The sequence below is a fragment of the Tachyglossus aculeatus genome, chromosome 6 (genome assembly GCF_015852505.1).
Source record: "Tachyglossus aculeatus isolate mTacAcu1 chromosome 6, mTacAcu1.pri, whole genome shotgun sequence".
NCBI classification, from domain to species: domain Eukaryota; kingdom Metazoa; phylum Chordata; class Mammalia; order Monotremata; family Tachyglossidae; genus Tachyglossus; species Tachyglossus aculeatus.
The window spans coordinates 28,192,391-28,208,108 of record NC_052071.1 but is presented as its reverse complement, the minus strand read 5'-3'; the positions used below and the strand labels follow the sequence as shown (position 1 = coordinate 28,208,108).

Here is a 15,718-nt window from a genome sequence, read left to right as displayed (position 1 = left end):
ATGTAATTATGCTCTGTTTTTATTGCAGGAACAGAGCTATCCTTCAAAATCTCAAGCTGTAGAAGAAACTGATTTTCAGTCAGAAGAAAGCGAAGTTCAGAAAGAAGATTCCAGGTGCCATCAAGATAAAGAAATTAAATTTGTTCTGAATTCACAGGAAAATGATTTAGAAGAGCCACATGATCAAACTTCAACAGCCAGTTGTAGTCCAGTTCAGAGAAAAAAGATGAAGCAACGTCTGGGAGATAAGTCGTAAGCCTTTTAAGTGAATGCTAAGTCTATTAAATGAAGTCCTCTCTATGCTCTCCAGTTACTACTTTTTAATAAGTTTTTTTTAACTTTTAAAAATATCATGCATATTTGGGTTTATTTAGAATGAATATTTAGAATACATATGTATAATGTATTCCTATTACAAACCAAATGCAAGAGATATTTTATTAATAGATTTACTAGCATTTACACCCATCTCCCTCTCTTCCGTTATACTTCTCTGTGCTTTTTGTCTACTTTCTGCTTATCATTCCTTTCTCCTTATTTAGTACATTGTGTTAAATACAAAGTGCTCAGCAAACACCTTTGATTGTTTGGCAACTCCTAAATGAATGAGGAACCTTTTCTGAATGCATTAGATCAGCTTTGCTTTGGTTTGCTCCCTTACTGTTTTCTTCAATATCTCACTCTCTTCCAGCTTCTTCCCTTGTGCCTTTAAAACTTGTTCAGATATTCCCCCATATTAAAAAAGCCCACTCTCAATCCCATAACCTCCTCCAGTTGCCACCCCATCTCCCTCTTTCCATTCCTTACCATACCCTTGAAACTAGTCATACATGCCTATTGCCTCTATTTCCTCCCCACCTTCCTGGTCCTCTTTGTAACCAACTACAATCACTCCAATCCACTTCACTCCACTGAAACTCTACTCCCTTATAGCCATGCTCTCCCTCTAATCCTCTCTGACATGTCAGTTGCCTCTGTCACTGTGGACCACTCTAAAAACAAATCGGATTGGACCCAGGCCCTGTCCCACACGGTACTCACAGTCTCAATCCCCATTTTACAGATGAGGTATCTGAGGCACAGAGAAGTTAAATGACTTGCCCAGTGCCACACAGCAGGCAAGCTGGGGAGCCGGGATTAGAACCTATGCCTTGCTGACTCCTAAACCCACGCTCTATCCAGTATGCGTTATGCGACAAGTATTAAACTGATTTGCCTATCTTCTTGACAACTCCTCTGTCTCACTCACTGACTTCTCTTCCACAATTCAGCCTCTAACTTTTGCAAGGTTCTGTTTTGCATCCCTTAGTCTTCATGCTCTATACCTAGTCTCTTGGCGAGCCCATCAGGTCACTTGGCTTCAGTTACTGCATCTGTGCAGAGTGCTCTGAACAGAGCCTTGGTAGGACATCCACAGTTAGATGGTAAGAGGTAGAAGAATAACCAGTGAAGGAGACTGAAAGGGAGTTATCAGAGAGGTAGGAAAGGAACCCAGGTGAGTACCAAATCAGCGAAACCAAGATTGGGTAGTTTTCAGAATACAGTGGTAGCAATGTCAAAGGTACGTTAGAAATGAAGGACAATTAAGAAGGAGATGGCAAATTAGACTTGGCTTAAGAGGAGGTCAGTATAGACATTGGTAAGTAGTGCCTTACCAGAATGCCACATTGCTCTTATATTTAACATTGTCCTGGTTTATTTTTTTTGTTTTCCTCTTTGTGTGTGTCCGTCACTAGCCCCCTTTCCCTTATACCCATAGACTATGAGCCCTAAAAGATCAGGGACGTTATTATATCTCAGATGCGTTCTTTCTTTCCTACACTTAATGGAGTTTTGTACCCAGTAGATTCGTAGTAAATTCTTTGACAAGAACAAAAAAGTCAGACTGCAGTGGATCAAATAGAAAGTCGGTGGAGAGGAAGTGATTTGAAGGCAGTGGGTATATAAAACCCATTGCAGAGTACGGACAGGAATGGGAGTAGAAAAATGGGGCAAGAGCTAGAGGGGCAGTGGTATCTAGAGGAAGCTTTTTTTTAGTATGGGAACGATCTGAGTGTGTTTAAAAGAAAGGGGGAGGAGTCCATAAAGAATAAGAGGTTGGACATGGAACAAAATAGGGTGGGGCCAATTATTTTTAATGGGTAAAAGAAGGTTAAAGTCTGTAAATGATTTGGTTTGAAGAGCCGGTGGGAAAACTCATCTTGAAAGACAGCTGGGAAACAGCTTTAAAGTTAAAAAAAAAAAAAACAAAAAAAACATTTAAAGTAAAAAAAAAAAAGCAACCTAAAAAAAAAAACCCATTCATATAGGCAGAAATTAGGAAGAAATTAGGTGAATTTGCAGCTTTTTGATTATCTATTTTCCTCAGTTGCAAAGTAATCATATCATACAGGTTTTGGGGAGTTAAATTTAATATGTAATATCTTTAGATATTTGGGTTATTTTACTAAGTTTAGGATAAATATATCAGAAGACTTTTGAAAATAATTTGTTGAGAGAGGATAGATCACTGATTATTACTGTCCCTCTAGACAGTAAGCTCATTGTGGGCAGGGAACGTGTCTATCATCTCTGTCGTTCTGCATGGTCCCAAATGCTTCTTACAGTGCTCTGCACACAGTATGTGCTCAAAAAATACCATTGATTGATAACATCATTTTCTTAATTTTAATATTTATTGAGCACCTACCAGTTGGATGGGAGAGTACAGCGGAATTACTAGACATGGTCTTTGCCCTCAAGAGCCTACACACTCAAGTCTCCCACACTAAGCAGCCTCAGTGAACTGTAGTTAGAAGGAAGTAATTGAGTATCATGCAGTGGGAGTTGTGAGAAATTAAGGGCTTAGTTGATGGCATGGTTGTTGGAGTGTGGAGAGATTAGAGATTAATCAGGGAAAGCCTCCTGGAGACATTATTTCATAAGTGCCTTTAAGATGGGGAGAAAATTAAGTTCTCTTTTCTCCTTACCACCCTCACCACTGTGTTGCCTGTGCACCGAGCTGTGTACCTCTTCAAGCGCTTCAACCCCTCAACACGTAAGGATGTATCCATATACTCTATTATTTCCTTTCTCTGTAAAGGGAGGACAAAAGACAGTTGTCTTGTGTTCCAAAAGAAAGATGGAGAGACTCGTTAAACTTGTTTTTACTATTCAGTGACTGTGACAAAAAGTAGACAGAGCCCGTTGTTGGGTAGGGATCGTCTCTATATGTTGCCATCTTGTACTTCCCAAGCGCTTAGTACATTGCTCTGCACACAGTAAGTGCTCAATAAATACGATTGAATGAATGAATGAATGAACACTGTTTAAAGTTGAGATCATGGTACAATAGCACACCCTTGTGTATTGTAACATTTGAATAAAAAGTAGTTTCCTCTGCTTGGAATCTAGTAAGTGGCCAGTAGATGGCAAGAATGTTTGTCTCCTTAAATGTCTAAGCAGTAACAGAGCAGTGTGGATTTTATTTCTTTGTTTCATTTTATTCATTTAAGAAAAACACCACAAAAAACAAAAATTCATGCTGGCTGCCTATTGAATATGTATATGCCAGGTTAGTTAAGCTATTATGTTTGCTCAGCATTCCATACCAGTGTCATTGCTTAAATATTTTCTCAGTCATCCCTTTTGGCGGATATTTTTTCCTTTTCTTGTTGCAATAACATCTGAAAGAGCTGTTTGGCATGCCATCAGATGAATCAACACTTCTTCATGCAGTAATCTGTTTCTCTGTCCATGTTCTTTTCTCTTTCTCTCTTCCTGCCTTTATTTTAATAGTCTCTGCTCATGTTTTCACTTTTTCAGTTTTCATGTGTTGATTTTTTTTTCTGTTCAGTAAATTTTTGGAGTGGTTTATAATTTCTGTTCTTTTTTTAATGTCTTTGATATTTCCATTTTATTTGTATTCCCTCAGCTGTCTGTCTACAGGGTCACCAAACAGGTGTCCTCCTCGTTCCATATTGCATTTCTGATCATTTTTTTAGGTTAATCAGCCAATCAATTGTATTTATTAGTGTGTACTGTGTACAGAGAATGCTTGGGAGAATGTGATGGTTAGAAGGTATGATCCCTTCCTTCAAGGAGCTTACAGTCTGGAAGGAAGACTGGCACAAAATAAATTATTGATAGGAGGAGGAAGAGAATGGAAGATTGATATGTGATTAAGTGCTAGACTATATAAATAGTTGTGTTCAGAATGCTATGGTGCTTTGGCTTCTTGTGGTTGCAGAGGTTTGCAAGTGGCACAAGGTTCCTGGATGGTAGTTTGGAGGATATGACTTGGGAGAAGAAAAATTTATTGAGGAAAGCCTCCTGGATGAGGTTAAAAGCTATCTCAGAAGGGCTTTGAAGATGGGGAGAGCTGTAGCACGGTGGTTCTGAAGGAGGATGGAAATCTAGGCTGGTGGAAGGGCATGAGCAAGGGATGAGAACTGGGAGAGAAGAGAACAAGACAGAGCGAGAGGTTAATTTGAGAGCAGCAAAGAGTGCATTCGGGGGCAGTGGGTAAAGAGGGTGAATGAGAATGGAAAGAGCTGATTGAATACCTTTAAAGCCAGTAGTCAGGAGTTTATGTTTGATGTGAACAGTGGGTTACCATTGAAGGATTTTGAAGAGTAGGAAAATGTGGGCAGAATCACATTGTAGGAAAATGAACAGGGGAGCTGAGAAAAGTTTGTACTGGAGAGAGTAGAGATGGAGGCCAGGTGGCCAGTGAAGAGGCTGATCCTGTAATATGTCAAGATGTGCTGAGCACCTGGACCTTGGCTGTAGCTGTTGGATGGAAAGCTGAAGGAAGATAGGGCAATTGTTGTGGGAGAAAAACTGAAGGGATACAGTGACAGACGGAATGCGAGAGTTGAAAGGAAGCATAGATTCAAGGATAATACCAATGTCACAGACTTTGGAAATAGGTAGGATGCTATTGTCAACTGTGAAGGAAAAACTAAGTCAAGGAATGAATTTAGGAGGGAAAATGAATTTAGTTTTAGACATTTAATTTAAGGAGCCAACAGATCACCTGTGTAAAGGTATCCCGGAGGCAAGAGAGGAGGTGAGATTTCACGCTGCTGGAATAGATTTGGAGTCATCTGCTTGGAGTGGTAGCTGAAGCCAAGGAATTATATGAGCTCCCCAAAGGGCAAAGTGTTAAGTGAGAAGAGAAGGGAACTGAGAACAGAAAGTCTAGGACCCCCACAGTTAGAGGGTGAGAGGCAGAGGAAAAGTAAATGAGAGACTTAGAAGGTGTGGCCAGGAAGATAAATGGAAAACCAGGGGAGAATGATGTCAGTAAAACCAAAGTGAAATAGTGCTTCCTAAAGAAGAGAGTGGTCCACAATGTCTAAAGCAGTCAAGATGTTGAAAAGGATTAGAAGAGGCCATTAAATTTGATGTCAATCAATCAATTTTATTTATTGAGTGCTTATTGTTTGCAGAGGACTGTAAGCCCTTGGGGGATTACAGTATAACAGAGTTGGTAGACACGTTCCCTGCCCTCAATGAGTTTAGAGTCTAGAGGGGGAGACAGACATTAATAGAAATCATTGAATTATGGATATGTGGAATAAATGCTGAGGGCGAGCAAGGAGTGAATAAAGTGTGAAAATCCACATGCAAGGGCTTAGTGAGGGAAGGCCTCTTGGAGAAGATGTGCCCTCAAAAAGTATTCAAAGTTAGGGAGAGTAATTGTTGGATATGAAGAGGGAGGGCGTTCCAGGCCAGAGGCAGAACTTGGATGAGAGGTTGGTGATGAGATAGACGAGATGGAGGTACATTGAATAGGTTGGCGTTAGAGGAGCAAACTGTGCCGGCTGGGTTGTAGTGGAAGAGAATAAAGGTAAGGCAGAGAGATTGAGTACCTTCAAGTCAGTGGTAAGGAGTTTCTGTTTGATGCAGAGGTGGATGGGCCACCACTGGAGGTTCTTGAGTGGGGAAACTTGGACTGAACGTTTTTGTAGAAAAATGATCCACGTAAGGAGGAAATCATTGATGACCATAGAGAGTAGGAGGTGGAAACTAGATTGTAGTGAATAAAGAAGAGAATTGCTGCAGAGTTATTGAGACACTAGAGGTTTTCAGGTATTGGAGTAATATTTGAAAATATTTTATATTCTGTAATCTGGCATTATTATACTGACTATAATACATTGGATAAGTTTGGGTTTTTTATTCAATAAATGAGTGAAAAATACAATTTTATTCCTGGTATCTATACGTCTTGTGGCCATACAGTAGTCCTTTTTTCAAATTAACCTTTGAAATTTGCCTAAAGCCCATGGGTCATCAAACAGATTAACAAATGGTTTCTGTAATATAGTTTTTTTTGGAACTATGAAGGTGGAAAGTTACTAACTTAATTCAGGGTTTTCCACTTTGTTAACTTTTTGCCAGGCTTCCCAAGGGACCTGTAGGATATTTATCTTTTTAATTTTTTTTAATGGCATTTGTTAAGTGCTTAATATGTGCCAAGCACTGCACTCATCTCTGGGGTAGATAAAATACTCAGGCTAGACATAGTCCTTGTCCCCAGGAGGGGCTCATAGTGTAAATTGTAGTGAGTAACGTTTAATCCCCATTTTACAGATTAGGAAACCAAGGCCCAGGGAAGTTAAGTGACTTGCCCAAGATCACACAGCAGACAAGCAGTGGAAGAGGGATGAGAACCCAGGTCCTCTGACTCCCAGGCCCGTGCTCTTTCACTAGGCTATGCTGCTTGGATAAAGGAAAAATGACTGCCTCCACTAAAGAAATGTTGAAAAAATTGATGTCTGAAGCTTTGTTATGTTCATTTAGAGCTCATATCTAAATGATAGATTCTAAGTAAAAAGGTTTTTTAAAAAAAAACAGCTCTCTAGCTTGGCAAAATTTTCTCCAGCCCACCCAGTCTTAATTCCATCTGCTATATGCTTTTCTAGTCACCTCCAGGTGACAGAAAAGGCCCAGCATCCACAGAGAGGAAGGATAGGAATGGAAACAATAGCAGCAAGTAGGAGTAGGATCAAAAGAAATCAATCAATAATATTTATTGAGCACTTATTCTGTGCAGGGTACTGAACTAAGTACTTGGCAGAGTACAGTAGAATTAATAGACACAATCTCTGCCCTCAAGCATCAAGGGGAGAGGTGTGATCTATCAGGTATGAAGGGCCAATTCTGGGCAGGAAGGTGGTCTCGAGCACGACATCGACGGCCAGGGAGACGCAAGGGTTGGTACAGTGAGTAGTGGAGGTATTAGATGAGTGAGGTTGCAGGTTGGGTTGTAATGGGAGAAGAGTGAGGATAAGTCTGAGGAGTTTCTACCCAATTGCAGAGAGCAGTGAGCTGATACTGGGGGATTTTGGAGGCATGGGGAGATGCGCCAAGCCTTCATGATGGGATCTAGGCTCATCTGTTCTTTATGTTAAGAAATTTCATCATCATCATTTGCACGAAATGACCAGTCATCAGATTTATTGTGTAAACCTTATTTTGTAGTAAATGCATTTTAACCATTAAGATTCATTTTCTCAGAAAAGCTAATGGTTTTAAATTTTAAAGCACTGATGCGCTGATCAAAGTCCTATTTGCCTAATATTCTTTTTCTCTTAAAGAGCTCTTCCAGCGCAAGAAGATCATTTGGCAGAAGAAGAAAGTAGACTAACTGTACAAGATACCTCTCAACTTTGCAGAGGTATGTTGATTTATATACACGTATATTTTGTTCTACTCCACCATATTAAACTGCTATCTGCAGTTTTCTGCTTTATAATAGCATCATTGAGGTCTTTCGGGGCAGGGGCCGTAACTGCCAACTCTGTGTAGTACGGTGCTTAGTACAGTGCTCTGCATTCAGTAAGCCTTCAATAAATTCCATTAATTGATTGATCCTAGTTCAGATTCTTGCAAGCGCTTTAGATTATGAGCCCCTGAAACCTGGGAAACCAGGTTTATAAAACCTGGGAGTTTCCAATCAGGCCCTAAATGACCAAAATGGTCATTGTTGCCTAGTAGTTCTTTGCAGTCTGTCCCTTCCCAGGCTTCATTCTTCCGGAAATCCTCACCCTCCTTAGCGACCCCATGGTTAGAATCAAAAATTAGCAATTCTGTTATCAGTGGAAGCCAAAGCTCTTGAGTTGTGGTAGCATTGTGGCTGCCTTGACGATGGGATTTATGTAGTCCTTTGAGCGCATCATCAGGTGGGGGTGAAACAAGCAGGCCGACAGCTCTGGGATAGCGCAAAAGGAACTATCTGCAACCAGCCCCGATGAGTACCAGAGATGAGTTGATACAAAAGGAGGCATGCCTACTTTGGTACTTTTTGCTTCCTCTCCCCCTCTTTTTCTCTACTTCCCTTCCATTCTGTTTCTCTTTTCCTCTCTTTCTTCCTCTCCACCCTTCTACTTCTTGCTTCACACCACATTCTCTCACGTGCTCAAACTGAAAAGTTGGCACCCTGTATTTGATGCTATTGAAGGTAATGACTTTCCCATCTTTTCTGAAAGACTGTCTTAGCCAAAAGAAAGAATTCAAGGTTGGGGAGTTTAATGCACACACTGAATCAGCATCTCCTTTTGAAGACAACTTGAGACTGAGAGTTAACTGTTTCATCTGTAATAAGATGCATAATTCTATAATAATGCATAATAAGTTGCATAATTCTATTTCTTGACTCTTGAAGGAGAGGAATCTAGAACATCCAAAAAAGCATAGTCCTGCTAATGTGTTAACAGCCTTCGGTAACTAAAAATGTTTCTTGTATAAAAATTGAAAATCAGAACATTTCTCAGTATTGTTTTCTTAAGGCAAACAGTGAATCTTTTTCAGGGGCATACCTTTTAAAGGTAATGGTGACTTTTATTTGGAAATATAACTCTTATCTTTTGAATCTCAGTGAGTACCACACTGGTTTTCAGTAGTTTTGTGACTTGTAAGGATAACAAACTGTTCTCATTAATATTATTTTTATGTTGAATGATTTGATCGTCAGTATGTAAGTTAACTGTGTATGTCTTTTTAATCAATAGATGAGGAAAGCATGAATGATGAGCCTGCAGTAGAAGATACAAGAGAACTGTACAGAGAATCATGGGAGAGTCATCTGTGGACAGAGGTGAAAGATAACTTAATAGATCACCTACCATACAGCCGTGTTCATCCAGAAAGCATCCCACGTAAATTCGATTATGTACACAAAGATTTTCTAATGCAGCAATATAATCTTCATCCAGCAAAGTACAAGCCTAAACAATATAGCACAAATAAAGAAATTCATGAATTTAAAGATGCCAGAGGCCTTGGACATTTTGAAATCACTGTCCTAGGTAAGTAAAATTGTAAGTAAAACCAAAGAAATATCCCTTTACATCGAGTTGAATGCATTTAAAACATTCAAGCAAATGGTTGCATGTCTTCACTCTACAGATTTCCAGGGGCAAAGATCATGACTTCTTTTGTACAAGTTCCAGCATTTAACCATAAGTTGTATACTTTAAGGCAAATACTAGATGATTCCTTATACTTCTTTGGCTATCCCATATGCACAATTAATTTAATATTTGTTTATGGGTTCTAGTTTAAAAAATTTTAATCTTTTTTGTGGGCCTCCTCTGGATCCTTTCCAATACTCTTTTTAAAATGCAGAGGGCAAAATGGGACACTCTGAAGAAGCGTTTGTCCAATGCTAGTGTAGTGGGATTACCTCCTGGCAGTGCACGCCATGATTCTGTTAATATTTTCTAGTATCATATAAGCATTTTATAACAGCAGCTCTATGTCCTTCACTATTTCAGTTTATGATACTTTATGATCTCCATTGCTTTTTCTTGCTTTTACTTTATGACCTCCATTGCTTTACCCCATTCAAGTAAATGCCAACCCATGCATGCTGGATGCCAAGAACTGTCTGTCACTAGTTTAAAAAAAAAAATCAAAGTTGCACTAAACTAGCATTATGTTCTCAGGACTTTCAGAACTGCTGTATTCTCCCAAAGTTGTTCTGACAACAGAGTGTCTTTTGCTAAAATTCCTGGGCCATCTCCACTACCAGAAATATACACTGATTACTTAAAAACACACCACCATCCTTCAGTGCCCCAAGTGTGAAATTCACAGCCCTTTCTCATGACACTGACTCTTATGACATCTGCTGATTTTTGAGGACCCCGGCAGCTTTGACATGCCAAATGTGGTAAGCCCTACCTTGCACTAGGGTCAGCCCAAGTTCCTGGCCACACTCTCCTCAGTTTTGAAAGAGAAAGAAGAAATGTATTGCAGTCTTGTCCCCAGCCTATAGAAGCTTAAGCACAAAGATGATCTCACCATTCAACAATTTTTCTAAAAATTAATTGAGTTTAGGATTCCACTCCCGGAGTATAGTAAAGAATCCCTAAGCAGGGTACCATTTTTTTGGCTATAACCCTGCATAAAAGTACCATCTCCCCTTTGTTTTGCTTTCAACTCAGCAAACCTACCAGACTCTTGCAAGATGCAAGAGGCTTTCTGCTTGTGCTTCAGAGCAGAGACTCTCACAGTGCAGGAAGATAATGGAAGGTAATTCAGTTCAAAAAAAAACATAGTTTCAGTGAAGTTCAGTTTGTATCACTTCCCCATACAAAAAATGTCCATTTAGACAATAATGATTAGCATGTAATTAGGGTATCAAAGTAATTTCCAGTGCCTTAGGTTCAGTAGTGATTTCAAATTTAGACTACTTCCCTTCATACAGAATCAGCCATGCAGCCAGAACATAAGAAGCATGGCTACTGTCCTGTTTTCTTAGCTCTACTTGTAGAACCCAGAGTAGAGCAAAACAAGCAGCAGTGATGGAGGCTGAGATGAAGCACGAGGGAGCCAATGCCAAGCTACTACTCATGCGCTACCCTAAGATTTGCTAAAATGGCCTTAAGAGAAGTAGAAGCAATCAGTGATAATTATTAAGCACATATTGTGTTCAATGTTTTGTACTAAGTGCTTGGAACAGTCCATTTCAACAGAGTTAGTAGACATGTTCCTTGTCCATAAGGAGTTTCCAAACATATTGAATTCCCCTGCCCTGAATTGCACCATTCCTGGGATCTCATCTGCAGTTCTATTTCACCCATTAAATGCCTTATTTTTATAAGGTTAACATTTCTCTCTACAGGTCTAAACCATAAGGTAGCAATAGATGTTGCATTTCTACCTACTTTCAGTCTTGAAGATCCCCAGTTATCTGTGGGAGAGGACCTCTGTAGAGACAACTTGTTATCCTGCATGGATTGGAACTCTGTCTATCACTCAGAGACATTCAGCAGTAAAAGGCTTCAGAGTGCCACTTCATTCCCAGGTAACAGATGACCTCATTCTTATATTAAAACTTACTTGACTTCACAATTGATGATTACTTGGATGAATGAAACAGAATTGGTTTTATAATTTTTTTTGAACTTCATAGTTTAATGTAGAGGTTAATTGTGGAATGCACCCTGAGATTTTCTCCAGAAGGGTGTGTCATGTCATCACATTGGTATAGTACATTAAATTAATAAATAGATCCTGCTGTTGAGATGAACACTGAAAATGTTCCGTCATTCTCCTATTTAAAATTTGTTAATTCTTTTATGGTCTAAATGAAATTTACATGAGCAGCGTGGCTCAGTGGAGAGAGCCCAGGTTTGGGAGTCAGAGGTCATGGGTTCTAATCCTGGCTCCGCCACTTAACGGCTGTGTGACTTTGGGCAAGTCACTTTACTTCTCTGTGTCTGTTATCTCATCTGTAAAATGGTAATTAAGCACTTAAATACCACAGTTGTTATCACAAAGGAAAAAAAAAGTATTTAAAATCAGGCAGCCATAAAAGGTCCCCAAAAAAGGCACTACATGAATTTACAGGATGGTGATCTTGTCCTTTCATATGAATGTGCTTCGGTGCAGACAGTTCAGATAATTATTTATCTTTTGTCTTTGGCACACATTCTGGTCTGGCTTGATTATTGTTTGAGAGAAGTTGAAAATCAAAATTTAGCATATTTAACTCGAGAATTCAATGTCAGTGGTATTTATTGAGGGATTACTGCATGCAGAGCCTTTTATTAAGTGCTTGGGAGACTATAATACAGCAGAGTTCGTAGACTTTTTCACTGCCCCTAAGAAGCTTACATTCTAGATTGGGAGACAGATGTTAAAGTAAATTACGGCTATATAATAAGTGTTGAGGTGGAGAGGATGGAGTGACTATCAAGTGCTTAATGCGTACAGGTCTAAGTGCAAAGACAACAAAGGGAGCGGGATTAGGGGAGATGAGGGTTATGTGATGTATCCAGTCGGAAAAGATCTGTTAGAGATATGATTTTCATAAGGGTTTGGAGGTGGAGGGTGTTGTGGCCTGTCAGATATGGAGGGGGAGGAAGTTTCAGGCTGGGGTTGAAGGGTGGGGAACATGGGCAAGGAAGGGGTCAGTGGTGAGATAGAAGAAATCAAGTTACAGTGAGCAGTTTTGACGGTAGAGTAGCCAAGTATGCAGACTAGGTTAAAGTAGAAAATCAGTGATGCAGGGTAGGATGGGGCAAGCTGATTGAGTGCTTGAAAGCTGATGGGAAAGGGTTTCTGTTTGATGCAGAGGTGGACGCACAGTCACTGGAGATCCTTGAGGGCTGGTGAGACATGGAATGAATTTTTTTTTTTTTCAGGGAACAGTGAAATAAGAACCGGAGTGGGGAGAGACAGGAGGCAGGAATGTCAGCAAGGAGGCAAATGCAGTAGTCCAAGCAGACTAGGATAATTGTTTGGATCAGCATAATTACAGTTTGGATTAATTCATTCATCATTCAATTGTATTTATTGAGCGCTTACTGTGTGCAGAGCACTGTACTAAGCTCTTGGGAAGTACAAGTTGGCAACACATAGAGACGGTCCCTACCTAACAGTGGGCTCACAGTCTAGAAGGGGGAGACAGAGAACAAAACAAAACATATTAACAGAATAAAAAAAATAGAATAAATATGTACAAGTAAAATAAATAAAGACATACAAACATACATATATACAGGTGCTGTGGGAAAGGGAAGGAAGTAAGGTTGGGCGGATGGAGGGGGGAGGAGGGGAAGAGGAAGGAGGGGGCTCAGTCTGGGAAGGCCTCCTGGAGGAGGTGAGCTCTCAGTAGGGCCTTGAAGGGAGGAGGAGAGCTAGCTTGGCGGATGTTGGGAGGGAGGGCATTCCAGGCCAGGGGGATGACGTGGGCCAGGGGTCGACGGCAGGACAGGTGAGAACGAGGTACGGTGAGGAGATTAGCGGCAGAGGAGCGGAGGGTGCGGGCTGGGCTGTAGAAGGAGAGAAGAGAGGTGAGGTAGGAGGGGGCGAGGTGATGGAGAGCCTTGAAGCTGAGGGTGAAGAGTGAGGAGTGGATGGTGAGGAAAGGGCAGATATTTGTGATTCTGGAGCTAGAGCAGACTGGATTTAGTAACAGAATGAATATGAGCATTTAATGAGACAGACTTTTGAAATAGGGAGGATAGTGAGTGATACTGTGTATAGTAATAGGAAAGTCAGGAGAGGATAGGTTTTTGGTGGGAAGATGATGAGTTTTGTTTTGGGCAGGTTAATTTTTTGATGTTGGTGGGGCATCTAAGTAGAGATGTCTTGAAGGCAGGAGGAATTTTGAGACTGCAGAGAAAGAGAGAGGTAAGTACTGGAGAGGTAGATTTGGCAATCATCTGGGTAGAGATGGTAGTTGAAGCAGTGGGAGTGAATTAATTGTCCAAGGGAGTGGGTACAGAAAGGACCCAGAACTGAGCCTTAAGGGATTCTACAGTTAGAGGGTAGGAGGCAGAGGAGGACCCAGTGAAAGAGACTGAGAATGAGCAGCCAGAGAGCTAGGAGGAGAACCAGGAGAGGACAGCATCAACGAAGCCGAGGTTGGATAGTGTTTGCAGAAGTTGTGGTCCACAGTGTCAGAAACTTCTGAAAGTTCAAAGAGGATTAGGATAGAGTAGGGGCCTTATGCTTTGGCAAGGAGAGAGTCATTGATGACCCTAGGGAGGGGTTCCATGGAGTGAAGGTGGTGGAATATATGTATATATGTACATATCTATAATTCTATTTTTTTATATTGATGCCTGTTTACCTGCTTTGATGTCTGTCTCCCTTGCCTTCTAGACTGTAAGCTCGGTGTGGGCAGGGATTGTCTCTCTTCATTGTTGAATTGTACTTTCCAAGCGCTTAGTACAGTGTTCTACATACAGTAAGCGCTCAAGAAATATGAGTGAATGAATGAATGGAGTCAAGGTTGAAACTGTCAGAAAATAAATTTCTTTGATAGTTTCTTGAACTTATAAGTAGCTAATTTTGTTAATTCAAGAAGCACCATTCTTATATATAAAGAATACATAGTCTTTATATATTATACACCATTCTTTATATATATGTATATATACATATATATGTATATATACATATATACACAGTCATTGATGGATAAATGAGAAACTGAACCCTTTAAAAAGGAAACCCATAATCAAGTACATTTTGTCATGTTTTACGTTTTCCAAAGAAAAATCTTTGTTTGTCCTTTTCCTGACCCTGAGCTTGTCCATCCAACTGTTTCTTGTCCATATAGTCTTTTGCTAATATCTTAGCTCATGCTTTTTCCAGTTCCTGTGTCTGACCCATTGTTCAAACAGTCTTGCTTCCTAGAACCACCTCCACCTGTAAAATTTATCAAGACTATCTAGTCACTCCTTCAGGGCTCTCTTAAAGAATCAAGCCTGGTAATCAATCCCTGTTTAAAACCTGTTTACTGTCCTGTTCATGCCACCCACTCACCTACTTTAGCCCTTTCATTTGTTCATTTACCTGATCATACAATTTATAGCTTTATTCTCTCTGTTAGTTTATTCAGCTGTTTCCCCTCTCAACCATAAGCTTGGTGTAGGCAAGGGAATGTGTCTACTAACTCCATTATATTCTCCCAAGCACTTAGTAAAGTGCTCTGAGCACAGTATGTGCTCAAAAAATGCTATTGATGATGATGATGATTGTAAATTCAAGACCAGGAACTGTGTGTTTTACGTCTTGTGTATATTCTCCAAGTGCCTAGTTTGGTACTCTGCACCCAGAGGCCCAGTAATTACTGTTCATTTTGATATTGAGTTGTAAGAATAACTTTTAACTAGAATATCACAACTTTGACAAACAGATGTGGTTTTCTCAAGTGCAATATCCAGTTTATGTCCATGCCATGATCAAAGGAAGATTTCTTCATATTAAAACCAAGCTATGCATAAGGAGATGAAGGAAAATGCAAGTGAATTATAATATTTGCTGTGTGTTTTCATTTCATAGGTGAAATTATAAAAGCAGCAACTGACCTGGACAGAGTGCATATTGTCTGTATACTGGATATTTGTCATTTGGGTGAAGATAGAGTGGAAGTCTTCCTGAACAAAATTTATAGGCCAGTGGACACTGCGTAAACTGAGACATTTTATGTGGTTCTAGAACTGAAATGGTAAAATAAATAGCATTTTTAAATTTTGTGCTTTCTCCTAGTGCCAAACATTTCAAGTACTATAGAGAGAGTATTGCAGTGGAAAAATTCCAGTGGAGTGGGGAGCTTAAATTCCCTTCTGTGTGAGAGTTTTATGTGCATTGAAAAAAGGAATTTTTGGGGTTTTTTTAGTCATGATGTGTTTGTGTCATGTACAGTCCCTTTGGAACAACCCTTCGTGAATACTGATCACAAAGAGCACTGTAAAAATCAGTAGTGTGT

At 40.0% G+C, this 15,718-nt stretch overlaps 1 protein-coding gene across 1 annotated transcript in view; it reads left to right on the top strand.

The window, feature by feature from the left end:
• RADX (RPA1 related single stranded DNA binding protein, X-linked) overlaps window positions 1-15,484 on the top strand; it is a 34,636-nt gene extending 19,152 nt beyond the window's left edge. The window contains exons 10-14 of the mRNA XM_038747708.1: window positions 29-252; window positions 7,587-7,666; window positions 9,000-9,296; window positions 11,117-11,299; window positions 15,292-15,484. Coding sequence (XP_038603636.1) covers window positions 29-252; window positions 7,587-7,666; window positions 9,000-9,296; window positions 11,117-11,299; window positions 15,292-15,422 — 915 coding nt within the window. The 3' untranslated portion in view covers window positions 15,423-15,484. The remainder of the gene's footprint in view (window positions 1-28; window positions 253-7,586; window positions 7,667-8,999; window positions 9,297-11,116; window positions 11,300-15,291) is intronic.
• Window positions 15,485-15,718: the final 234 nt, after the last annotated feature.